This window comes from Schistocerca nitens, chromosome 2 (genome assembly GCF_023898315.1).
Source record: "Schistocerca nitens isolate TAMUIC-IGC-003100 chromosome 2, iqSchNite1.1, whole genome shotgun sequence".
In the NCBI taxonomy this organism is placed as follows: domain Eukaryota; kingdom Metazoa; phylum Arthropoda; class Insecta; order Orthoptera; family Acrididae; genus Schistocerca; species Schistocerca nitens.
The window spans coordinates 1,051,777,759-1,051,804,243 of record NC_064615.1 but is presented as its reverse complement, the minus strand read 5'-3'; the positions used below and the strand labels follow the sequence as shown (position 1 = coordinate 1,051,804,243).

At 42.3% G+C, this 26,485-nt stretch overlaps 1 protein-coding gene across 1 annotated transcript in view; it reads left to right on the top strand.

The window, feature by feature from the left end:
• The window catches only part of LOC126234784 (trypsin-1-like), a 32,047-nt gene extending 7,368 nt beyond the window's left edge, over nt 1–24,679 (top strand). The window contains exons 2-7 of the mRNA XM_049943532.1: nt 5,774–5,872; nt 10,149–10,282; nt 15,806–15,897; nt 16,957–17,069; nt 21,106–21,305; nt 24,497–24,679. Coding sequence (XP_049799489.1) covers nt 5,774–5,872; nt 10,149–10,282; nt 15,806–15,897; nt 16,957–17,069; nt 21,106–21,305; nt 24,497–24,640 — 782 coding nt within the window. The 3' untranslated portion in view covers nt 24,641–24,679. The remainder of the gene's footprint in view (nt 1–5,773; nt 5,873–10,148; nt 10,283–15,805; nt 15,898–16,956; nt 17,070–21,105; nt 21,306–24,496) is intronic.
• Nucleotides 24,680–26,485: the final 1,806 nt, after the last annotated feature.

Below are 26,485 nucleotides of genomic sequence, written 5' to 3'. Positions count from 1 at the left end.
TGATTGAGTCGAGAAGTTTAGCGCTATCGTCGAATACCAGCAGATATCTTTGCTGCTTACCTTTCTTTTAATCGCAGTAATGTATAATGCCTTACACGAACAGTGATTTCTCACGGTAATATCTACGTCTGAACTACACATAAAAGTTGTAAGATCAGGTGTACGAAACTAGGTGCCTCACACCACTCTTATTTGCTTTTATTTATGGCTCCTTCCGTCGTGTGACGAGAAGTGTCACGAACTGCCTAGGTCCTGGCTTGTCTTTCTGGAACAGGAGAGACTACTTTTCACTGCAACATGTATTTAGGCATCTTTTCATTCCATTCAAAGCTAGAGTCTGTGAAAAATATGGGAAAATAATGGTACGCCTCCCTCTGAGAGACATTTAAGTGCGGAAGCAAATGGTCCTGAACAGAGATTAAACAAATTTTCTAAGCTGGTTTTCGTGAGATATTAGGCGTCTTTTTTTGAGTTCGTGGCCACTGAAAATTTGTGTTCCACTCTTTCGCAAAATAAGGTAGGCTGTGAACATTCTCGTTAGCTTTACCTTACACAGGCTCATCGCTTACCTTTGAGTGTAAAAAAAAAAAAAGAAAGAAAGAAAGAAAGAAAGAAAGAAAGAAAGAAAGAAAACTGTGTGTATATATTTGTAGAGGTATTAGAAGAGATAAAAGAATCACTTTTGTCATGAGACACAAATGTCACAGGTTTGCTGTTTCACCTTGAAGGACTTCACAGTTTGGTCGACTTCTTCGTATGAAACACTTTGACACTAGAATCTCATTCGCAACACAATTACATCAACTTACTGCTACGAAGGGTAAATTGTCACTACTGCTAGCAAATTAGACGTCCCTTGATGAACAATTGTGTTATTATTGTTTCTTTTATGTTGTCTTAAAATGACAGGTAGTAGATTCCTGATTACACTCTAGTCGAGTTGGCTGACATATATCTCATTTATGGGCAGACACGAAGCAACACTCAAGCATCAGGGTGCTTATATACAGAATAGCTTCAGGGAGGAGTTCACTAAATTATGACACGTTTCAAAGATTTGGTGCCCGTGTACGTGAAACAGGATTCCTTACATCAAACAGCAGGGTAACTGGTAGAGCTCGAAGCGTGCCAATTGTTCAGTTTTAGGGAGCTGCGCTACAGCGAACTGAGCATAAACTCAGCACTAGCACATGGCTCATAGCCAAGGGAATAAGTACCTCCAAAGCCGATGTGTGGAGCGTCCTGCACTAGATGGGCGAGCACTTATTCAATTATCAGAAGGTACAAGCGTATCATCTGACGACTTTCCACACCGAGTGGTATTCTGACATTGGTATCTGCACCAAAATGTAAACATCACTGACTTGAAACGTATGTTTCGTTTACTCTCGAGACTGCCGGTTCTAAGGAACAAATATTCAGCAGCAACAATAGACGTGTCTGTGAGTTGTAAAATACTCTGATTGGGCCATATCTTCTGCCTAACGCGCACGACGGAGGAAACCATCGCATATTTCTTCGTGAAGTACTACCGAATGTGGAGAATGTCCCGCTGGCAGCCAGGCAACGATTGTTATCCGAGCATGACAGGTTTCACGACATTTTGTTTGCTCTTAATGTCATTTAGCCTATGTTTCTCTCAATTACTGGATTGGCATGGGTGGGCCATCACAAGCGCCTCCACACCCTTCGGACCTCACTTACGAATTTCTTTTTTGGCCAGGAGATGAATCGTTTGATGCACGAGACACAACAGACAATTCAAAAGAACTAGTTGCCCGGTTCGCTGAAGCTGCTGCCATTATTCAAGACACACCTGGTTGTTTCGAGCGTGTTAAAGATTCGAATAACACGCAGGTACCGCAGTTGTCCGCGGAAGAAGTTTTCAGCGACATCTGTGAAGCAATATCCATCACATGGAAGTGTGATGTCAGTCTCTGAACATAACTAGCGCAAAAACATTTTATGGACTCCTAGCGTGACATATTTGTCACATAAAAAAGCTCTTTTCACACTGGTCAATGTACAATTATTGAACTATATGAAATAAAATCGTCATAACATCTAAAAGTTTGCGTTAGGACGTTCAAACTGCACGGTTGGCCGCTAGGCATGATGTGAATTAGTGTGGTTTGGTTTAGCGACGAAACCCACTTTCATTTCTATGTATTCGTCAATAAGCAAAATTGTCACATGTGGGAGACTGAGAATCTGCATTCGCCATCTAGATGTCTCTTCACCCTCAACGGGTGACTGTGTGGTGTGCAATGACCAGTCATGGAATAGAGCGATATTCTTTGACGCCGCTGTGACTACCGGTCAGTACGTGGAGATTTCGGAAGACCATTTCATCCCCATTATTTAAAGTGACCCTGATTTCAACAAGATATGCAAGATGAAGCTCAACCACATCGAAGCAAAAGGGTGTTTGATGTCTTGGAGGAGCAGTTTGGGGACCGCATTCTGTCTCTGGGGTACCCAGATGTCACTGGCGTGGGCTTCGATTGGCTGCCATGTTCTCCCAATTTGAACACATGTGACTCCTTTTTTGGGGGACTATATTAAAGACAAGGTGTCCGGCAATAACCCCAAAACTATTGCAGAGCTGAAAACAGACGTTCAGGAGGTCATCAACAGCATCGATCATGCGTCACTTCAGCGCGTCATTCAGAATTTCGTTATTCGTTTGCGCCATATCATCGCCAATGTTGGCAGGCATGTCGAACATGTCATACATAACCTAAATCCGAATATCTGTAGTGACGTTTACATGCTATATAAAGTGTGTGCACGCCGTAGTTCGTAACTAATTTACGTTTTTTTTTTCATATAGTTGAATAATTGTCACCCTGTAACTCGTCTGTTGTGTGTTACAGTGTCTATATTACTATTTGTATTATTTGCTATGATTGTGTCATGGTCACATGAATAACTATATTCGATCACTTAGAAAACGGACGGTTTGGGAATGGACACAAGTCTGTAACTTGTCGCCATAAATAAATATAGGAGACTTGCTAATGCAACTTACAACGATATTCCAACTATTTCTTTCATTTAAAGGAGTGTTCCTGTTTATATCGTCAGAGTATGCCAACGTTTTTGTATACATAGTTTTTATGCAGTCTATAGGGGAGAGCATGGCAAAGTGGCCAAGCCAACGTATTCATATTTTTTAAGCTGAGTAACAGTATTTGGAAGTGCACAGAAATCAGTGATTATAACCTGCAACTGATCAAGTATAATCTCATTTAGTGTAATTACCTCAGGATAAAATTAAGTACTTGAAACAATTCAACTTTTACAAAGTGGCTTAATGACCACTTTGCGCAACATGAGTAGGTAAAGTGGTCACTTAGTTTTAAACTAAGAAGTAAGAGATAAAGCTGTTTTAAGAAAGAACTAAATATATTTAGTTGTAACACACGATTCGTTTTTACTGCCAGTTTTCTCTTCGGCTTCCTTCCGTTTTTCCACCTTTGTACTTCCTATTCATCTGCTGCCTCGATGTCACGTTATGATTTACTGTGGGAATCACCACGGAGTCCTCCTTTCCGCCGCTGCTTTTACGTTTTCCCCCTACAAAAAGCCACCACTGAGGTGACCACTCTGCCCACATTGACGCCATTACACAAATTCAGTATAAGGCTCGAACAGCGTAACCGAAATGGCAATATCTAAATAACAATTATGGAGTCAAGGTATGACACTTTAAATGCAGTTTCATTAAAAAGACACAGGTCACATTCCTTCTCCACAGGAATACACAACTGGCCTCTTGTCTTCACACTCACACTCACTCACTGGTCATACCGGACTCGAGATTCCATTACCGCAGCAACGTATTTTCGCCATCTGTCCCTGTCTTGGGCTATTTCCTTCCATTCACCTTCAATACCTAGGCTCCTCAAATCAGCCTTCACGATGTCCTCCCATTTACGCCTCGGTCTCCCCACAGGGCGTTTTCCTTCTAGGTGCCCTACCAGTACTCTGCGCGCTGCCCTGCCCTCATCCATTCGAGCTACATCACCCGCCCATCGCAGCCTACGTGATTTAATAATACTGATTATGTCAGGACTTGAATAGAGTTCGTGAACCTCTTCGTTATGCAGTTTTCGCCACTCTCCGGTAATGTCATCCCTTTTTGCTCCGAAAATTTTCCTCAAAATTTTGTTTTCAAATACTCGAAACGGCTTCTCATTTTGCACAATGAGACACCAAGTCTCACACTCATACAGCATAACTGGTAGAATAATAGTTTTGTATATTCTAATCTATAAATTCCTAGACAATGTCGGTGATAAAAGTAATCTATTCAGTGAGAAGTAGCACGCATTTCCCGCCCGTAATCTCTTCTTCAGTTCGGATTCAATTTCATTTCTCGAAGTGATGTCCACGCCTAGATACTTAAATGTGTTCACTTTTTCAAACTGTATGTCTGCAACTCTTAGTATTTTCTGATCTACTGCTGTTGGCATTCTAGTAGTAACCAGGTATTTAGTTTTGTCTGCACTTATCCTTAGACCTACATCTTCACTAGGCTTGATTAACGCATTCACATTTGCTGTTACAGATTCTTTCCTATCGCTAATGATGTTTAGATCATCTGCATGCCCTAAAATCTTAATATTTCCATTCAACTCCACACCCTCTGAATTATCTGCTGCCATTTGTACAATATATTCTAGGACTAAATTAAAAAGTAGCGGAGACAGGGCATCTCCCTGCTGAAGTCCGTTCTTTATTACAAATTCTTCTGACTCCAATTTCCCCACGCGTACTCTACCTTTTGTGTTTTTCAAACTCGCTTCTATAAGTCTAACACACTTCTTTGGTATTCCAAGTTCCAAAATAATTCCTTACAATTTTGATTTCAATACTGAATCATATGCTTTTGTAAAATCTATGAAAAGATTATGAACTGGTTTATTGTATTCCCATTTCTTTTCCAAAATTTGACGCAGGGTGAATATTTGGTCTATAGTTGATCTGTTCCTCCGAAAGCCAGCTTGGTAATCCCCCAAAATTTCATCTGCTTATGGTGTAAGCCCGCTTAGCAGAATATTCGAGGAAATTTTGAAACATACTGGTAATAGCGATATCCCTCTATAATTACTACAATCCGTTTTGTCGCCCTTCTTAAAAATTTGGATCAGAATCGACTCCTGCCGACCTCTTATCAGTATAAGTAAAATCCACAAAAAATACTACATATCTGAGAATCGGCACAATAGGTTAGATTACGGTGTGTAACTGAGCCCTCCAGGGAGGATACATTGAAGCATTTCTCGCGTCGTGCAAGCACCTTATGTCCCCCCAATGGTCACTATTCCCTCCATGGCCACTTTACCAGCTCTCCACTATACGCAAAATGCACACTTCAGCAGTAGTCCAGGATAGGAAACAGAACTGTTCGAAATATCTCTTCGGTAGTCATTCTGCTTCCTAGTTTCCAACCAATAAGTCGCAACCTGATATTTCCATTTCTGAACTGAACCAATGTGATCATTTCGATTCAGACAGTCATGTACAGGTAATTTTTCAAAGTACGGTGGCTCGGATCACATTATCGGTGCCATGTAGGGTATAGCTCTCCGCAATCACTTTGTATCACAAGTGGCAGTACTTACGGACCCCTCCCTGCCATCCACTAGCTGTAGGCTCCTAGGACGTATCTCCAGATTTAAGTGAGCCCGTCTCTCGGGTATTTCTTCTAACCTGTTGTGTGGGTATCTGTGGAGTGCGTCTTTGCTGACTGGAGTCTGTGTTTCAGGTGTGAGGCTGCCGCTGCGGCGGGTGGTGCACACTGGCCCAGCGAGGGCCCTGGGCCCTGCTGCTGGACGCATCTACGGCGGACAGGATGCCTACAGTGGTGAGTAACACGCCGAGACCGCGGCCACTGTACACACGTCACTTAGCAACCAGTGTAGTGAGTGGTAGTGGCGGCAGCTGTATTGTTCCAAAGGGGGATACTAACATTAGAAACTTATTAGAGGTTCCAGTCAGAAATGAAATGAGTATTAATATCTTCAATAGACTGAAAGCACTCCGTCTTAAGGCCACAAGTGGCCCATAGAGACCATCCGACCGCCGTGTCATCCTCAGTTGAGGATGCGGATAGGAGGGGCGTGTGGTCGGCACACCGCTCTCCCGGCCGTTATGATGGTTTTCTTTGACCGGAGCCGCTACTATTCGGTCGAGTAGCTACTGAATTGGCATCAGGAGATGGAGTGCACCCCGAAAAATGGCAACAGCGCATGGCGGCTGGATGGTCACCCATCCAAGTGCCGGCCACGTCCGACAGCGCTTAACTTCGGTGATCTCACGGGAACCGGTGTATCCACTGCGGCAAGGCCGTTGTCTATAATAGACTGAAGACTGGGATTAAAATTCAGTGCGCGAGGAAATCAGTAATAAGATTATATAGTGACATTGCTGTTCTCAGTGAAAGAGAAGAACTGTTACATAATTTGTAGAATGGAATGGACAGTCTCATGGGTACAGGGTACGGATTGAGAGTAAACAAAAGACGAAAGTAATAAGAAACACCAAAAATGAGAGCAGCGAGAAACTTTAAAATTGATGATCAAATAAAGGACGAAGCTAAGAAATTGTGCTGTCTTCGAAGCAAAATAACCCAATGCGGACGAAACAAGAAAGCACTATCAAAGATGCATTTCTGGCCTAAGGAAGTTTACTAGTATCAAACATACGCCCTAATTTGAGGAGGAAATTTCTGAGAGTGTACGTTTGGAACACAGTATTCTATGTTAGTGAAACATGGACTGTGCCGTAACAAGAACGGGAGAGAATCGAAGCGTTTGAGATATTGTGTCGAAAATTTGGTCGGACTAATAAAGCAAGTAATGAGGAGCATCTCTGCAGTATCGGCGGCGAAAGAAATGTACAGAAAACACGGAGAAGGGGCAGGATGATTGGACATGTGTCATGACATCAGGAAGTAACTTCTAACGTTCTAGAGCGGCTATAGAGGGTAAAATCTGTAGGGGAAGGCAGAGACTGAAATACATCCAGGAAATAATTGAGGACGGGGGCGAAAGTCTTACAGTGAAATTAATAGATTGACACAGGAAAGAAATTCGTGGCAGGCCGCGTCAGACCAGTCTGAAGACTTTGGAAAACCATAAATAAATAAATAAAATAAAAATCCAAAATTTCATTCCAGGAACCAAAATGTGCATGTAAGAATAATTGGTGATGCACTTTGTAGGTCCATGACATGATATTTCTTAACCTTTGTAACATTTTGACTATCACCTGGTCACCATTTTCTGTCCTTGATGTCTGCTGCTGTTCAGAAAAGACGTAACGTTAACGGTTGTGGCGCTTTACAAGACAGCCGTCTTTTTCTCTGGCAGCTGGCAACAGCGGTGAAGGTGGAAAGGTAGGTGGACTGCTCTTAGCTGTGGTTTCTTAGATCCATTACTGCATCGTCCTCCGTCGTTTTCGTGACATGGCCATCTTGATACGGTGGAGTGGAAGTGGAACACAAGGAAAATAATCTGGTACATCCAGTATGGACAACTGAGAGGTTGGTTTCGATTAAGGCTTTACATGTACCGGGTGATCAAATAGTCATTATAATATGAAAACTTAATAAATCACGGAATAACGTAGATAGAGTGGTACAAATTGACACACATGCTTGAAATGACGTTGGGTTTTATTAGAACCAAAAAGATGCAAAAGTTCAAAAAATGTCCGACAGTGGCGCTTCATCTGATCAGAATAGCAATAATTAGCATAACAAAGTAAGACAAAGCAAAGATAATGTTCGTTACAGGAAATGCTCAATATGTCCATCATCATTCCTCAACAACGGCTGTAGTCGAGGAATAATGTTGTGAACAGCACTGTAAAGCAGGTTCGGAGTTATAGTGAGGCATTGGCGTCGGATGTTGTCTTTCAGCATCCCTAGAGATGTCGGTCGTTCACGATACACTTTCCACTTCAGGTAACCCCAAAGCCAATAATCTCACGGACTGAGGTCTGGGGACCTGGGAGGCCAAGCATGACGAAAGTGGCGGCTGAGCACACGATCATCACCAAACTACGTGCGCAAGAGATCTTTCACGCGTCTAGAAATATATATATTTTTTTAATCTCATTTTGTTCGTTATTGTTCGTTTCAATTGTTCGTGGCGGACGTCTCCTGACGCCCTTTGAAGTTCGTTATTGATCCATTCACTCAGTTTTTTTTATTACAGAGGGCAGCGAACCCTCTGACCGAACACGCTGAGCTACCGTGTCGGCAAAATATTGGGTGGAGCGCCATCCTGCATAAACATCGTACGTTCCAGCAGATGTTTATCAGCCAGGCTGGGGATGATGCGATTCTGTAACATATCGGCGTACCTCTCACCCGTCACGGTAGCACTTACAAAACCAGAATCACGCATTTCCTCGAAGAAAAAAGGACCAATAACGGTAGATGTGGTAAATCCAACCCATACCGTGACTTTCTCGTCATGCAATGGAGTTTCCACTACAGGTCTAGGATTTTCGGTAGCCCAAATTCTGCAGTTGTGGGCATTGACAGACACTCGGAGCGTGGAATGAGCTTCGTCGGTCAACAACACGTTACTCAAACAATCGTCATCTTCCGCCATCTTTTCAAATGCCCACACCGCAAATGCCTTCCGCTTCACTAAATCGCCAGGTAACAGTTCATGATGCCGATGGATTTCGTATGGATTGCATCGGAGGGGTACGCATCAGTGCCAACCAAACAGTAGTGTATGGAATGCCGGTACGACGTCCTACTGTACGAGCGCTGACTTCCCCATGCATAGACGAACGCGCTACAGTTTCCATTTCTTCCTGAACTATCTCAGCAACATTACGCCTTGTGCTCGGTCGGCCACTAGTGCTCGGTCGGCCACTACGGGGTCTATCGTCTAAACACCCCGTGGCTTCGAACTTCGAAATCATTCTCGCCACAGCTGCATTTGTCAACGGACCTTTACCCGTTCGAATACCCTTCCTATGGCGATAAGATCGTAACGCTGAACTAGCATATTCCCCATTCTGATAACACAGCTTCACTAAAAGTGCCTTTTCAGGTAACGTCAACATGCTGCGACTGCTGGCGCATGTGATTCTCTCTCTCGTTACAGCTCTTTTTAAACACGATTGTCATGCGCAGTCACTGACATTTTGCTGTCCAGCAACATCTGTCGGACATTTTGTGAACTTTATTTTTTTTTTGTTCTAATGAAATCCCACGTCATTCCAAGCATGTGTGTCAATTTTTTCCTCTCTATCTACATTATTCCGTGGTTTATTATGTTTTCAAATTTATACTGACTTTTTGATCACCCGGTATATAGATTTCAGTGTTTAGTACAGGCCTTCTTCATGCTTACTCAATCCATCCATTTTATTGAGATTATGGAATTTTTTGTGTTACTGAAACAGGCGCAACCGCATTAGGTGACAATAGCAAAATCATGACGATGTAATCATTGCGTAGTTTTAGAATTCCCCAGAATATAAACTGATGATTTCTAACAAATAGAAAATTCTAATACTTCCAAAATGTCGGAGCATCATTCTGAAGCAAGAATGTTTGTAGTTTGATCGTACCAACATTGCACAGGAATGCAAGAAGTAGTTATCTTTGAACTATCCTGCGAATGAACAACAAATGTTACAAGAATCAGTGATTGCTGGTGATATGGGGGTGACGACGAGATACAAGCGATACCTTGAAGCGGAGTCTGGTCAAACAGGAGCAGCTTCCAGGGGAAAAATACCATTAAGAATTTTCAAAGAGGCAGGCATTACCTTTCATTAACATTTTGGTATTACTGTATTGCTTGTAACAGCCGTTCACTTATTTTTCAACAAGAACATAAACACCTTGCTAGTTTATGAAGGCTTGACGTACTGTGAAGTGGAGAAACGTGTGACAATGCAGAACTTTGCGACCACTGAATTATTGAAGCGTCTTTCATTGGAGCCCAATGCCCTACCTTTTTAGCGTAGTTATCGGTACCCTTCCACTAACGAACGTACTCAGACCCTTCATCAGATCAACCTGTCTTTTACGAGTGCAGTTGTCACTAACGTTTCCCCTCTCCAGTTATCACGTGCTGTTCCTACGTGGTGTGATCCGTGTCTTACAGGTCAGTTCCCGTACCAGGTTTCGCTGCAGCTGTCGCTGCTGTTCATCCGGTCGCACAACTGCGGCGGCTCCATCGTCTCCAGCACCGCCGTCGTCACCGCCGGACACTGCGTCATGAACCTCGGCACCTACTACGTGAGTACTCGACAGAGCGAGCTTGCATGCCATATCGCACCTCGGAAAGAACACTGACACAACTGAAAAATGCAAAACTTGAAAAAAAAATCGCCGTAATGACTTCTATAAAACTTACATTGAAATATACAGACTGTTTCCGTAAGAGAGTGCAAAAATGTAACAGGACTTAGAGCATGCTCAGCTGAATTGTTTGAGTCAGGGAACGTAGGGTCGGAGAAGCCAGCTTAAGGGGCTCCGGAAAGGCTCAAAATCATGAAAAGTTCAATTTTTACTTTTTTGCGTTTTCTGAATCTGCAGACTATTACCTTTTAATAGATATATAATTTATTCAATTCCGAAGACTACAACTATTTTTAAATTTTTTTTGAAATGTATTCTACATGGGCGTGACCCACTGTGGCGCTGTTAAACTGCTGTCAAATGGTGTTATTATTAACGTCCGTGTTCATCAGGTACATTTTAGTGATGTGAGATAAAGTATGTGTTGTGGCTAACCTGTGATGGTTCAATATATATCGCTGGTGTGATTGTCGATTGTTTCATGTTTATTTACTCTGTCGTTATCTCGAAAATATTCGTAATTAATTCTGTTTCTTGAGTCTCTGTTTTGTTGAAGTATAATAATGAGTAAAAGTAAAGTTATTAGAAATCCTCTGAAGGCTTTTAAGAAAAGGAGAAATGTTGGAAAGCCAAAGGTATGTGTTATTACTGTAAACAATAAAGACGATGAAAATCCCCAACATAGCTTGTGTCCCAAAGAAGAAGACAGTTGGTGTAAATATAACAAAGGATTGCTAACTGGTGAAGTGTACACTCATAAGCATAGTCTGCCTCATGCAATAATGGAGGTGATAAAACCTATTTTCAGAGACTTAGCAGCACTGAACTGTTGAAAAAGTGTATTCACGGAAAAACTCAAAACCCCAATGAAAGTGTAAATAGTGTTATATGGTCGAGAATCCACAAGACTGTATTTGTTGGAATAGAAACACTTCACTTTGGTGTGTATGATGCTGTTGCGACTTTCAATGATGGCAACATTGTAAGGTGCAAGGTATTTAGAAATATGGAATGAAGATAGGTTCTAACATGGTACGAGCGATGCTTGCTTTAGACAAGGAACGCCGTCGGGCTGCAGACAGGGCTGTAAAGAGTCTAGAAATACAAGCAAGAGTAAACAGGAGGAGGAACAAGAGGAAGCTGGAGGAGGAGTTTGCAGAGGATGAAGATAATCCATCCTATGGACCTGGAATGCACTAAAAAGTTAATCCAATCTTTGTCGCTCGATTCCCAAAACTTTTATTTTCTCATACTAATTACATGTTTTCTAAGGATCTTCCAAACATATTTGTTTCAAACTTTCAGTAAATGTTACACAGTACCTACTGCATAATGTAACACAGCCTTTTTCCAAAAAACCGTATATTTTTGAATATATAAATAAAAAATTGCAAAAAAATGTTGTGAATTTTCATTACAATTGAAAAAAAATCATCTTTAATAACTGAACTAAAATTTTGTAGAATCCCTGTGTTAAGTTGTAGCCCATATTCCAATAAATAATCTGTAAAAAGTTCAACTTCCTACCTCAAATACTTTGTGAGGAAAGAAGTAATTTATAAACGTTGTTTTTACATTGCAAGTATAGGGCGTTCCGGAGCCCCTTAAGGAGATATGAAAGTAATGTCTAACGTGTTGTCTAACATTACTGTTGTCGTTGAACTGTTTATTTACGTGTACACTCCTTATTTCCTGCAAAGAAACAAGGGAGATGAGCTGATCACTAGAAAGTCGTGGGACCGGTTTTGTTTGCTTACTTGTCCATAAGGTGGCTCTGTTCATCGTATTTACATTATCTCCTGGCAGAACGTGCTGTTCGTGAGAGGCTGTGCATACAACATGACCGTGCGTCGCATCACTTCAGTGCGGTTGTCCGCAACCATTTCAATGCTGTATTTCCTGGTGTCTGGACTGGGAGGCCCTATTCTATGGTCTGCGAGGTCACCTGACCTGAATCCCCTCGATTATTTTCTATGGAGATATCTGAAGTTATTTGTTTATGACACACCAATGGATACGGAGATAGAATTAGTGGTCAAAATTGTAGCTGCCTGTGATATGATTCAAAACATACCAGGGATGTTTGTCAGCGTCGGTGAGAATTCTGTTCCCCGATGTCATCCTTGCATTGAGGTTAATGGCCGTCAGTTTCAGCACATTTTGTAAGGTGCAGTACGAATGGTACCTCCACTGCGTCAATGATGGTATCTGCAGTTAACTGTAACTAATGTAAATAAAAAAGTACACCGTAATGTGATTTTATTCCCGTTATCTCCTTAAAGTAGCTTCTCTGATGCCAGTTTCCCTACCTCGCATTGTCAGTGCAACGTCCGCTGTGTCCTGGTAAATTTGTGTGCGCTCTTACGGAAACACCCTATATAAATTTCCATTATATTAAAGTATTTTTGGCAGTAAATCCCATTATATTCCGTACAACGGACGATGGAAATGTAGTTCTGCTCTCGTGGAATATCGGTTGTTATAAGGTAATTAATTATAATAAACTGCGATTTCATTTTCATCTTATATCCTTGGACATCAACAAAAGCAAAGGATGATAATGGAATGTATCAAATTACATCGGGTGATACTAAAGGAATTAGATTAGGAAATGAGACGCTTAAAGTAGTAAATGAGTTTTTCTATTTGGGGAGCAAAATAACTGATGATGTCGAAGTAGAGAGAGTATAAAATGTAGACTGGCAATGGAAAGGAAAGCGTTTCTGAAGAAGAGAAATTTGTTAACATCGAGTATAGATTTAAGTGTCAGGAAGTCGTTTCTGAAGGTATTTGTATTGAGTGTAGCCATGTATGGAAGTGAAACGTGGACGACAAATAGTTTAGACAAGAAGAGAATAGAAGCTTTCGAAATATGGTGCTACAGAAGAATGCTGAAGATTAGATGGGTAGGTCACATAACTAATGAGGAGGTATTGAATAGAACTGGGCAGAAGAGAAATTTGTCGCATAACTTGACTAGAAGAAGGGATCGTTTGGTAGGACATATTCTGAGGCATCAAGGGATCCCCAATTTAGTATTGGAGGGCAGCGTGGAGGGTAAAAATCGTAGAGGGAGACCAAGAGACGAATACACTAAACAGATTCAGAAGGCTGTAGGATGCAGTAGGTACTGGGAGATGAAGATTCTTGCACAGGACAGAGTAGCATGGAGAGCTGCATCAAACCAGTCTCTGGATTTAAGAGCACAACAACAACAAGGTAATTATTAATTATTTATGTGGATAGTGTCACTTTTCTTGCTTTTTGAAAAACTTTTTTGTTTCGTTATGAATCCTCATGTAGCATTTTTACTACATTCCCACTCAAATCTCTTACATTAAATGTAATCGCAGTTGCAAATGTAGACAACCATTAGCTGTAGAATGGAATGACGACAATGAAAATTTGTGCCGGACCGGGACACGAACCCAGATTTCCCGCTTACCGCCAGCATTTCCAAAGGAATTTTGCATCATAATTCAGACTAACACAGGCAATTACGTGCTGTAATATAATACGACATTCGTACCTCCATCTGCTAAAATTGTTACTAAGTTAGAATAGAGAATGAATAACGAGTTGAACTTGTTTTCTTGGAAAAATATAAAACGCCAAATTTCATTTTATAAAATAGAATCTAGGAACACTAATTACGTACAATGTAAAGAACACAATTTAAGACCACATAGAATCGTAAATGGACTTAATTAATGTGGGAACAATTTTCGCTGAGAAAAGGGATTCAGTATGAAGTTTCTTAAGAGTAGAAATTTCCTTTCTTTTCTAGTACGCTGCAAGGCCCGAAATTTCATAATATTTACAACAGCTTTAGCTGTCGAAACAGTGATATGCAAGGATATTTGAATGGCACTGTAATGTAAAATACAGACACACTATAAATACAGGCTCTGTAATAATCAATGATATTGAAAATTACACTCGACTTACCTTATACATCGAAAGTTTCACAATGTGCAGCTCTTCTTCAATGACCCACGCTCCCCTGCCAGCAGAATTGCGACGTGACACTACTCGCGCTGTGACGAATGATGAAGTTGCCTACAACAAAACTGACTCAGCTGCCCTGAATTGGGCAAATTGTGGGATAGAGATGTGACTTTTTCATGTATCTTGCGTCCGTGATGAATAGTATCCGTAGTCGGTTTTCAGGTATTTAAACTCATGTGGCAGTACCTTTTTTCATCTAAGTGAATAAATGAAGTATCCGTGACTGTGCAGAAAGCAATCGTACGCCTTACGTGTATTAAAACAGTGTACTGGATCGGTATTCGAAACAGGAACCGTATCTTGGCGAACGGCGCTATCCAAGAAAGATTTGAAGTGGTTCAAATGGCTCTGAGCACTATGGAATTTAACATCTGAGGTCATCGGTCGCCTAGACTTAGAACTACTTAAACCTAACTAACCTAAGGACAGCACACACATCCATGCCCGAGGCGGGATTCGAACCTACGACTGTTTTGAAGTGGCGAACGCTCTGCTGCATGGTGAGAGATTCGTCCTGGATGTGCTGTACTGTTGAGATATTGAGATGTCCATCGTCTGTGTCACGCACTGTATCAATATTTTAAGGCCGTAGGAGGCCCTTTCACACACAAAGCACTTGAAGCAGATCGGACTTTGTTTCTTAGTATTTTGTCTAGCTTTCATGTAGTACATTCTGTAGTTAGTAGCATAGTTAGTAGCAGTACGTTGTTAAATCTGCAATTTGGGGGTAAGAAGGTAGGGAGAACTTAGAAAGTTCGGATGAAATGAAACCCGACTGTTTTTTCCACTACTGATGGAAATAGATAGTGTGCCACCATGGAGCACCAGTGCGTTATTTATGGAATTATACAGTGCTGTTCATCTCATAACGGCTGTTAAATGGTGAAAATTTCATGCCTTTTGGAACTGACGACCATCATGATCATTGGATTTCAGACCAGGCACTCCCGAAACCGCCAAGTACGTGAAGTGTTCGAGTCCACCCCTACGTGTACTTTGTTCTTCCTAGACACAATGGCATGTACCAGCAGTACAATGCCATGTGTCACGCAGCTCGCTGTGCACATACGTGGTTCGAAAAGCACCACGATGAGTTTGGCCTACTCCCCCGGCTAACAAACTCCCCGAATTTCAACCCAGTTGATAATTTTTGGGACGACCTCGACCAAGCTGTACGCGCCATTGTTCCTCAACTGAGAAATTTAACGCAGCTGTCCAAGGCTCTGGAGTCGAAATGGCACAGCACCCTTGTAGTTACCTCCCAGAACTTCATCCACTGTCTTCCTGCAAGTTTCGCAGCGGTGCGCTGTACGAAAAGCGATTACTCAGGCTCTTGACATGTGTTCTCAGTAATGTGACTGGACATTCTAAATAAATTACTCTGTTGTCATATCTCCAAATTGTCTGAATCACAGTAGTAGTTGTTCTGACATTTTTTTCTTTTCTTTTCAGGCGGTGGCTGGAGAACTGAACCTCAAAGTCGACGAAGGAACTGAACAGGAGTCAAGGGTTTCTGAACAGATCATGCACCCTGACTACCCTGGGTGAGTTTCCACATTAAACTGCCGTTTATATCTTGAAAAAGAACAGTGGAATCGTTTCGAAGGCTGCACACTGCCAACTTTAGGTATTTGAACGCCTTGAAAGCTTTTGAATATCTAGGCTAGTTGTAGCAAGCATCCAGACTAATAGGCCTGAATGTAAGACATTACACAGCCATAAAACCAAACATCACATTTTTATCATCATTCGTGGTTTGTTATTTTCAGTTGGCTACATACAAAATTGTCTTTCACGAGTAGCACGATGCAAGCAAAAAGCGTGTTAATGTCCTTTCCTTTCCAAGATATAGCAGTACTATACGTGGAGAGTGGAATGATTCAATAGCTTACGTTTCCAATTTGCTTGATTTTGCAAGACTATACTCAATTTCTCTTGCAATAATATACTGGGCCTGGAGTGCGAAAATGATGCAGCCACACTTTGTGGTTACCATCACCAATGAACTATCCGTGTGCAGTAAACAGTGTGGTGGTGCAGCATATGAGAGCTGAAATTATGAGGAGTTTTCATATTTAATCACAAAATGATTGTCCCTTTCTTGCTTCTGCAGTAACAGGGAAAACGCTTTCGTGTTTAACAGTGTGCAAAAGAAAGCTGTAAGGCATAAATTTCACCACCAGAATTTATAGCCCCATAGTGCAAGAACAACAGATAACATTTGTTTTCTTCTTAGAAAATAAGTTCATCGAATCTGTAATTTGTGGAAAAAAATGCACTTGCAGAGTATCTCAGACGTCTGTGTTTGGTGCTGCACTACATTCTTGCGTTACCAAGTATAACAACCAACTTACCGAATAATTTTACATTCTTAAAGCAAAGCAACCAGTAAGTCAGCTGCAAGTCGATTTATTCTGCACGCACGCTATGTCTCTCATTTCGTGCGCAGTGGAACCGTTCAATGTCTGATAAACATTTACACATCCTACTTTGAAGCCGGAGTGTATGCTGCCAGCTTATATTAGCTTCTCATTTGTCTATTTGCTATCAAATAAAGCGAAATTTCCTGTGCATAGATCAAACAACAAATGTTTACCCAACAGAGGTCTCGCTGTGACGGCCAATGACATCGCGGTCTTCACGTTGCGCTCTGCCCTCACCCTCGGCACCTACGTGCAGACCATACCACTGGCCAGTGCAGGGTCCATTCCAGCATGTAAGTACCTTTACGTCATCACGCTGTACATATACCACTTATACCAGTTACAAAGGGTGATTTATTTCACAGTGTACATATTCTAGGGACTGATCGGTGAGAAGATACGTAACAAAAAGGTCTAATGAACTTTTGTCAGGAAACGCATGGTTTCCGTGGGAGAGACCATTTATTCAGTCATACTCTGTTACAGACACTGTGGTGTAATACGCGCTGTACCATGCTGTCACAGTACAGTATGGATGGTTTCCTGCTAGAGGGTGGTACTGTACCTCGTACGTCATGCCTAGCTCCCTCTCCTGCCATAGTAGTGATAATGTTGTCTCCCAGTCTCCTGTCTTGCTGACTCATCTTGTATTGGATGTGATACAGCATTGTACACAATGGTTCCGCATTCGAATCGAGAGCTTGCCGATGTGGTGTTTACTTACATAAATGCAAATGGCAACAGGCGGCGGGCAGTGAGAATGTGTCAGGTGACCTATCGCCGCCGACATTCAATGTTCGCAACAGTGTTTCTCCGAAAGAGGGTCTCGTTCCAGGAAGCAGGAAATCAAGAAGGACGTACCCGAAATATTCGGATACCAGACTTGGACGAAATTGTGATTATCACTGCGGAAGGCGACCGCTGTATCAGTACCAGGCAGTTGGCCCGCTAGTGCAGGGTAAGGCAGACGACCGTGTGGAATATTTTCCATGACAGTTGTTACTACCCTTATCACTTACAGCATGTGCAGGGCTTACCAGCGACAGACTTTCCACATTGGGAGCAGTTTTGTCACTGGTTTCTTCACCAGGAAACCACGATTCCGGGATTTGTTTCAACCATTCTATTCACAGATTAGGCCAGGGCTTCACAACATACGTGCTCGCGGAGCAAGCTGTGAGCAGCAAGGCGTGAGCACGGAGCAGCGCGAGCACGCTACCCCCACTACCGGACCAGCGGACTAGAGCGGAGAGTGGGGAGAGTCACGTGGGGCACACAACATCTGCCGCCAGTCAATTTAAATCCGCGGCCACCTGCAGGGATATCACTCACGAATTATTACTGCGTCAAATGAAACAAATAAAGGAGAATGTACACGTGCCACATAATTTTATTAGCTTAGTGTATGCCTCTACCATCTGTAGACACTGAAACTAAAGAATTCCACGACAATCCTATATTTTCAACACTTTCTTCAACACTACTTAAAATATCACCTCCGGTTGTAGTGTTCTTCATGGCTACTACATCGAGGAGCTCCTCCCTCACCTGAATATCTCTATTAACACCTCTAATAAATATGGCAAGCTGCGCTGTTCCAGTGATATCAACACTTTCGTCCAGAGCTAGAGAATACGCCATAAAATCTTTACAGATATTAGCAAGCTGGCTCTCGATGTCGTCTGCCATGTCCTGTATGCGACGCATAATGGTCATGTTAGATAATGGCACAATCCGAAACTGTTCAACTTGAGATGGACACAAATGTTCCGCTGCAATTACCAAACATTCTTTTATTAAACTTCCTGGGAGATTAAAACTGTGTGCCCAACCGAGACTCGAACTCGAGACCTTTGCCTTTCGCGGGCAAATGCTCTACCATCTGAGCTACCGAAGTACGACTCACGCCCGGTCCTCAGAGCTTTACTTCTGCCAGCATCTCGTCTCCTACATTCCAAACTTTATTAAATCGCCATCAGTTAAGGGGCGCAGGGATTTTGCTAAAAGCAAAGCAATTTTGTAACCCACTCTGAGAGCTACCTCAGTTGATTTTTCTTCATCGTCCAGATCTTCTTCGGATAGCTTCCTTTTAAGTTTAATAACTTCCTGTGCACGATCTGGTCAATCACATTTTCCACGTCCGTAGTCTTTCGCGTGGTACGACATATAATGTCGCTGCAAATTAAATTTCGTAAAAGAATTCAGCGTTTTGTGACATAGTAAACATTTTGCAACACCATCTTTTTCAGTAAACAGATACAATTCCTCCCAATGAGGGTTGAACTACGAAAGCATGGTTGGGGTTACACAATGGCGACTTCACATGATTCTTAATCAGCGAAGTGACTGTTAAGAGCTGATCGTAGTACTTTAAACGTTACACAGTCGGCGCGAATTCAATAGGCACGCTGCGGCCCTATTCAAACGTGCGCGCGCATTTCCCCTCCCTCCACTCCCTCCCTACTCCACGACCTTGCAGCTGCTCGCGAGCACGTGCCTGAGCACACGCGAGTACTCGCGCCGCGCTCAAAACCGGCCAGTTGTTAAGCCCTGGATTAGGCCAACTTCATGCGGAGTGGTATGTTCAGTTTTCATAACAGTCATCTGTGGGACAGTATACAGAAACCCTATGGTAGGTATGTTGACAGCGCACCATCAGCATCGGTGCAGCCGGAATGTGTGGGCCGGGATAATTGGCGACCGTATTTTAGGAGCATTTTTTTCTTCTACGTCGCCTAACAGGCCGGGACTATCGGTGTTTCTTGCGGGTGACTTTACCTCCCCTGCTGGAAGAAGTGTCATTGATGATTCGAAGGCTTATGTGGGTGCTGCATGATGGTGCTCCAGCTCACTTCGCCGTTAACGTCAGGACGCTTCTCAATCGTGTCTTCCTTTGTCGATGGATCGGAGGATAGTGTCCAGTTGCATGGCCTGCTCTTTCATCGGATCTCAACCAGTGCGATTTCTGGTTGTGGACCCATCTCAAAAGTGTGGTTTATGCAGAGCCCATTCCAGATGTGGAGACACTGGAGCCGCCTTTGACACTGTTCGGGTGCAGCCTGGCAGATGTGAACGTGTGAGACAGAACATGCTACAGCGCGTACACGCATGCGTTGAGGCATGAGGAACCATTTTCAACACATACTGTAACTGTAGCTGCATGGTATAGCGCCGCAGTCTCTGTAACAATGTATGATTGAATAAATGGTCTGTAGCATGGAAACCATGCATTTCCTGACGTAAGTTCATTAGACCTTTTTTGTTCCGTGTACTCTGATCGATCAATCCCTGGAGTTTTTACACGGTGGAAAAAATCACCCTCTGTAGAAGGAAGTTATAAATTGTGGTACTTACTTTCTTACTATAGTTTAGGGGGGTAAGACGTCAAACGGGCCGACTTGGAGCAGGAGAGGCACCACAGAACATTTTAATTTCCACTGTCTATACTTTTACAATATAATTCATAAAACTTTGTCAGCATGACCAGGAAGGATTCAGAATTCACACTCATAGCAGTGGAAGTTCGAAAACATAACGAAGTAATTTTTTTTACATGTGAAATTTCATCATTTTCTTCACGTACTAATGGCAGCATTTGTTGCTATAGGTACACTTTTCTTCATAAGTAAGAGACATGGTTCGATGAATTTTGCACAGCATACAAACCATATTTAAAGGTGTATGAAACTCTAAAATTTTACAAATTTATTAAAAACTGTGGTAAAAATTGAGGTAATTAACTACCAGATTTGTGTTTTTTCTAAACATGAAGTTTAAAATACAACAGATCATTCATTTTTTCATAAATGAAATAAATTCTAGAGTTTCATACACCTGTAAGTATGGTATGTATGCTGTGCAAAATTCATCGAAGAATCTCTCTAACTTATGAAGAAAAGTGTACCTATAGCAAGAAATGCAGCCATTAGTAAGTGTAAAAATGATGAAATTTTACACGTAAAAAAATTATTTGGTTATGTTTTCGAACGTCCACTGCAATGAGTGTGAATCCTGAATCCTTCCTGGTGATGCAGACAAAGTTTTATGAATTTATTTGTAAATGTATAGACACTGGCAATTAAAATGTTCTGTGATGCCTCTCCTGCTCCAAGTCGGCCCGTTCGACGTCCTACCCCCCTTAATAGCAGTGTGAATAAAAGGCGTCTGGTACGGTATCTTATTTCTAGTAGATATTAACAGCTCGTAAAAGATTAAATACGCTCTGTGTGCTGTTCCTCGACTTTTGATGCGATCCTCAAAGAGGCTAAAGTTATGTTTGTCTGCGCTTGCTGAACACAACCTATGCTTATTTTAAAATTTTTTTTGCAGCCGGTTCAAACGCGATCGCCTCTGGCTGGGGCTCCACGCCTACCGCCACCACACCCAACATACTCCAGTGGCTGGACGCCACCGTCATAGACTGGGAGAGCTGCAGACAGCTGCTCGATGACGCGGGCATCGAGGACAACCCTGTCGTGGACACCATGATCTGCACAGGCCCAGTCACGGGAGGCATCAGTCTCTGCAGCGTGAGTAGCCAACAGTACTACAACCCTCTCGATTTGTCAAAGGGATGTCACAGCGTATGTCTCAGCATCGGAGTGCAGAGTACATACTGTCACAGAAAATGTCGCAAATGCGAGGGATGGAACTTAAAGAGTGGCAACTATTTATTCACAACCGGTGAAAAAGAGTTACATGTTTGCATCTGTTAATACCCTTCAAAATAGTCACCAGCGTTGTGTAGAACCCGTTGCCAGCGATGTGGAACGCATAGTATACCGTTAGCAGAGCCTGTTCTGTTGATGGTGCGAATGGAGCAGTCTACTGCCTGTCGAATCTCTGGAACAGTTCTGAAGCGAATGCCACGAAGTGGTTCCTTCATCTTCGGAATCAAATCAAAGTCACAAGGACTTAAGTCAACGGAGTATGGTGGATTGTACAGTACTTCCCAGTCCCATCGACCGAACAGAGCAGCCACAGCAAGGGCTGTATGCGCCCGCGCATTGTCGTGCAAAATGATGGGTGAGTTGCGCAGAAAGTGTCGCCGCTTCTTGTGCAAAGCTGGTCGCAGGTGATGCTCCAAAAACGGACAGTAATGCTGTGCACTGACAGTCTGCCGTGGAGGAACGTAATGCGCTAGGATAACACCATCACAGTCGTACACGAGAATCACCATAATTTCAGACTGCTCCATTCGCACTATCAACAGAACAGGCTCTGCTAACAGTATACTACGCCTTCCACATCGCTGACAACGGGGTCTACACAATGCTGGAGACTACTTTGAAGGACAGTAACAGGTGCAAACATGTAACTCTTTTGTATTGGTTGTGAATAAATAGTTGCCACTATTGAAGTTCCAACCCTCATAGCTTTAGCAGTATCTTATTATAAAAAAACTAGTTCATAAATACAAAAGATTTATGACTTAATCATGCATCATTCGCCTGGGAAGTAATAGCATGTGGTGTTCTCCAAGGTCCCATCGTTATTATTGTACATATGAATGTGTCTTGGTCGTCTGTTATATGTATATATCTCTCTCTGCTTCCCAGGTGATTGCATCTACATATCGGTCTCTATTTCTCTCTCGTTAATACTGTTTTGGAGGGCAGGCCACAGTGAATGTCTGCCCTTGTAAGCGACGTCAGTCTCTCTCATTTCTCGAGGCCAATAAACCAACGTGTCGATGTGCAGGTATCTGAGGAGAGGGTAGGTCTTTGTGATCGCCCTCGGGACCTTAATACTTGTATACTCGTATTGTGAATCCACTAAAATTGTTTGTTTAAAAGAAATGAGGAATGAACCAGCAGTATTGGCAATTTCCTATACAAAACATGTACAATTTTCAGCTAGGAACGACATGGCTACAGACTCACCAAAAATAATTCGTTAATTTAATCGGAATTAAATGTTTGATATGGCCATGATTGGACCTGTAGTCTACGAATAGCGCTTTTGACTAGTAATCAAAACGTCCTGGGTTCGTACCTAGTATCTGCTTAGATGTAGAATAAAAACCATGAGCAATGAATTCTTGCACAAACTTCCTCGGGGACGTAGAGATTCTTATACTCGTTGCATTAAGCACTACTCAGTGCATTAAGCACTACTGCCATCAATGAGGGCTTGTATTCAGCTAAGAAAGACAATGGAATAAGTAAGTGATGGATGTATGACCACTTGTCCTCTAGAAGAGATGTCTTTCACAGCAGCGAAGATGAACAAGTGCTCAGTAAACTCTCCTGGAGGATTAAAACTGTGTGCCGAACCGAGACAGCGCACACTTTGCCGCAGAGTGAAAATCTCATTCTTTAAGTGCACATAGTTCTTAAGGTATGCATTTTATAGCCCATATATACTAGACTAATTTTTCTTGCTTTGGTCCATACTACCACCTACAATCTGAGCAATAACAGTGTCAGTACATGTTATCCACTGTCAGATGTATCAAAACCATTTTCGATTATTAATTTCGAGTCGATGGTTTCTGCGCCAGGGCACTTTTCGTCAGACTGATGCACTTGCGCTTCTCCATCATCCCTGAAAGTTTTTAATATCATCACAGAACCACTATGTATACAGAACTCTGTACAGGTATGTCTGGTCAGGAACAAGAGTAAATTTAGCATGAACTCAGCAGTTCACAACCACAGTACTAGAAGTGAAAATATTGTTTGTATAGACCGTAGAACCCTCTCTAGGGCTCAGCCCTGAGTTTTATATTCTGCGGCAATAATCTCTGGCAGGTTGCCAGTGCACATTAAGTAGAAATTTGCAAATTCTTGAACACTTAAACACTAAGTAGGATACGTCATTAGCCACTCCATCTAGTCCAGACATTGATGCTGATTTTGCTTCTGCGCGGACAGCTAATAGTGGTCTGTATAAAGTTAAAATGCTTTTGTTTGAATTATTGGATAATAACAGCAGCTGACTTGTACAGGAGGAAGGGAAGTGGCATTGCTCAAAGTGGCTGTTTATCTGATGACTTACATATAAGGTAATAGTAATTACAACAATTATCAGTTTATGTAGATCAGTACTAGTCATAATTTGTTGTTACTATACTTTACAGAAATTGCGAGCTATGATTAATTCTGCATATTAATGAATAACGTGACTCGTTTCACAATGTTGAAGGCTCAGCTTCATGATGGGACTGACGGAACAAGGTGTCAGAATAAATGACTGCATGAGTGAGAAAGAAAAATAAATGAGAGTATTTAGTCGTTAATCATCGAAGTGTCCTTGCTAAATTAGTAATAGGTAAGAAAGTTTGATTTCACTAGAATCATGCAGATAATGACCTGCACGATGTGTTTGCTAAAATTCGGGTAAACCTCATTAGTATCACCAGCCAATTGAGGCTTGAATATAGGTTAATGTGTAGTGATACATGTCTAGCAAAGAGACAGGACCCGCTACACTTTCAGTATTAGCTTGAATAAAAGCATAGGTGTTTCACAAACTTCCGCACTGTGCTTATCAAATCATGCAGCAGGCCACCGTCAGCTGAATCCTCGATATAGTTTCTTATTTAACAATGCTACTGATACGCCACCTGAAATTCGTCGTATCATCGGCACAACGTGATGTCTCGCAAGTTTCTCGTTTCCACTAGCTAGAAAAGACTGTTAATTTCGAACTCCCAATTTAGGCCATGCACAGGATGATATTATTTGCTTGCAACTTATTTTACTTTTTTCCCACACAGGGGGACTCCGGCGGCCCATTGGTGCAGAACGGAGAACTCATCGGTGTGACGTCATGGGCGATCACTCCTTGCGGTTCGGTGGGATCTCCATCTGGATTCACCAGGGTCTCTGCTTTCAACGACTTCATCAACCAGTATCTGTAACTGCACTTTGCATGTGACAATAAACGTATGAGAATGTGACACGTCTTTTGCCTTGTTTATGTGATATTGGAACGTCACAGCTTCAGCCTTCCTCAGCCAGTGCTCATCAACATAGTTTCTTGCAAACGAGTTCAAGTCCACTGATATGATGCACGGTTGGGCTCCATACGATATTATTAACGATATGGATGGGAATTACGAAAAGAGTCACACTTGAGCCCTGAACGGTACATGTAAATCGTTTCCACCTGCTTCTTTTTCAAGATGAGTTGTGCCGCATCTATCTCCAATTAGAAAAGAAACAGATAACATGGAAGTTTTGACCACTGCAAGGTAACTTTCTATCCAGCTATAGCTTCCCATCACAGATTATTATGAGTGAACACGTCGAACAGAGGCAACAGAACACAGGAGGTAGCTAGCTGGATCATCTCGTAGTCCACTAGCTTACTCTATTATCAATTCGAGTTACTTCTGCAATAAAAATCACAGATGAAACAGAATTGCATGAAGGCCGCAGGAGAGTCTACATGAAGAAAAGCTTGAGGGGAAGTACCCCCCAGCACATGTTACCGCTATTCGTTACCCGTACTCCTATTTTCTTTAATAATTCTTTCTGCACCATATTATGCAGAAGGTTTTTATTTGCACTGGTGTTTAAGTTGTGAGAAATTGACACTTCTCTCCTGGTCGTCTACAAGCAAACACGAAATGAGTCAATGAAAAAAGATATGCTTATTTTACTGCGAGATATGGCGATTAAATAAAGAGACTTCTGTGAGAAATAGTTTAGGGCAAACAAAGCTGCAAGTAACTTCTATTCTCTTACCTTATTATTCTCCGCTATATACCGTATATGCTGCTGCTTATGGCCCTTCCATCGGTCAGTTTTATAGCTCTTCGATTGACGAATTGTTCAACTTTCCCGTTATTGCCTTTACCTATTTCTCATAACGAAAATGTGCCGGCCGGTGTGGCCGAGCGGTTCTAGGCGCTTCAGTCTGGAACCGCGCGACCGCTACGGTCGCAGGTTCGAATCCTGCCTCGGGCATGGATGCGTGTGATGTCCTTAGGTTAGTTAGGTTTAAGCAGTTCTAGGGGACTGATGACCACAGATGTTAAGTCCCATAGTGCTCAGAGGCATTTGAACCATTTTCATAAGGAAAACGTGTCTGCTTCAAGGGACTTCTTACTTCTGGTAACAGCAAGATGTCACATGGAGCGAAATGTAAAGGGCACCGAGGATGGTGGAGCACAAGAATGTGCTTGGCCGTTAAAAATTGCATCGCTCGGAGCGGGCGAATGGAGAAACCAACAGATTTTCTTCCACAAGTCCGATTTTCTCTTCTTTATTCTTTTCCTTAGCTTAATTAGGACTCCTTGATGGTATTTCTGAATAACAGGCACCCATTCTGCCTCGATAAAACCCTTAGAATCGGAACAAACACCAACGACATTGTGTTCAGTGCTGCCTTGCTGAATCATTCTTCCATTGTTGGCGATATGGGAGGTTTTCTTTCCGGGTCATATCAGTCATGATGATATTTGTGAAAAAGTGTGGCTGTTCAATGAGTTGTTCCATGTCCTCAGGGCAAATGTCCTTTCAATGGCCTTTTTCCTCAAATAGCCATGCGGTTCTAGGCGCTACAGTCTGGAGCCGAGCGACCGCTACGGTCGCAGGTTCGAATCCTGCCTCGGGCATGGATGTGTGTGATGTCCTTAGGTTAGTTAGGTTTAATTAGTTCTAAGTTCTAGGCTACTGATGATCACAGAAGTTAAGTCGCATAGTGCTCAGAGCCATTTGAACCATTTGAACCTTAAATAAACTCACAACAATTCCCAAAT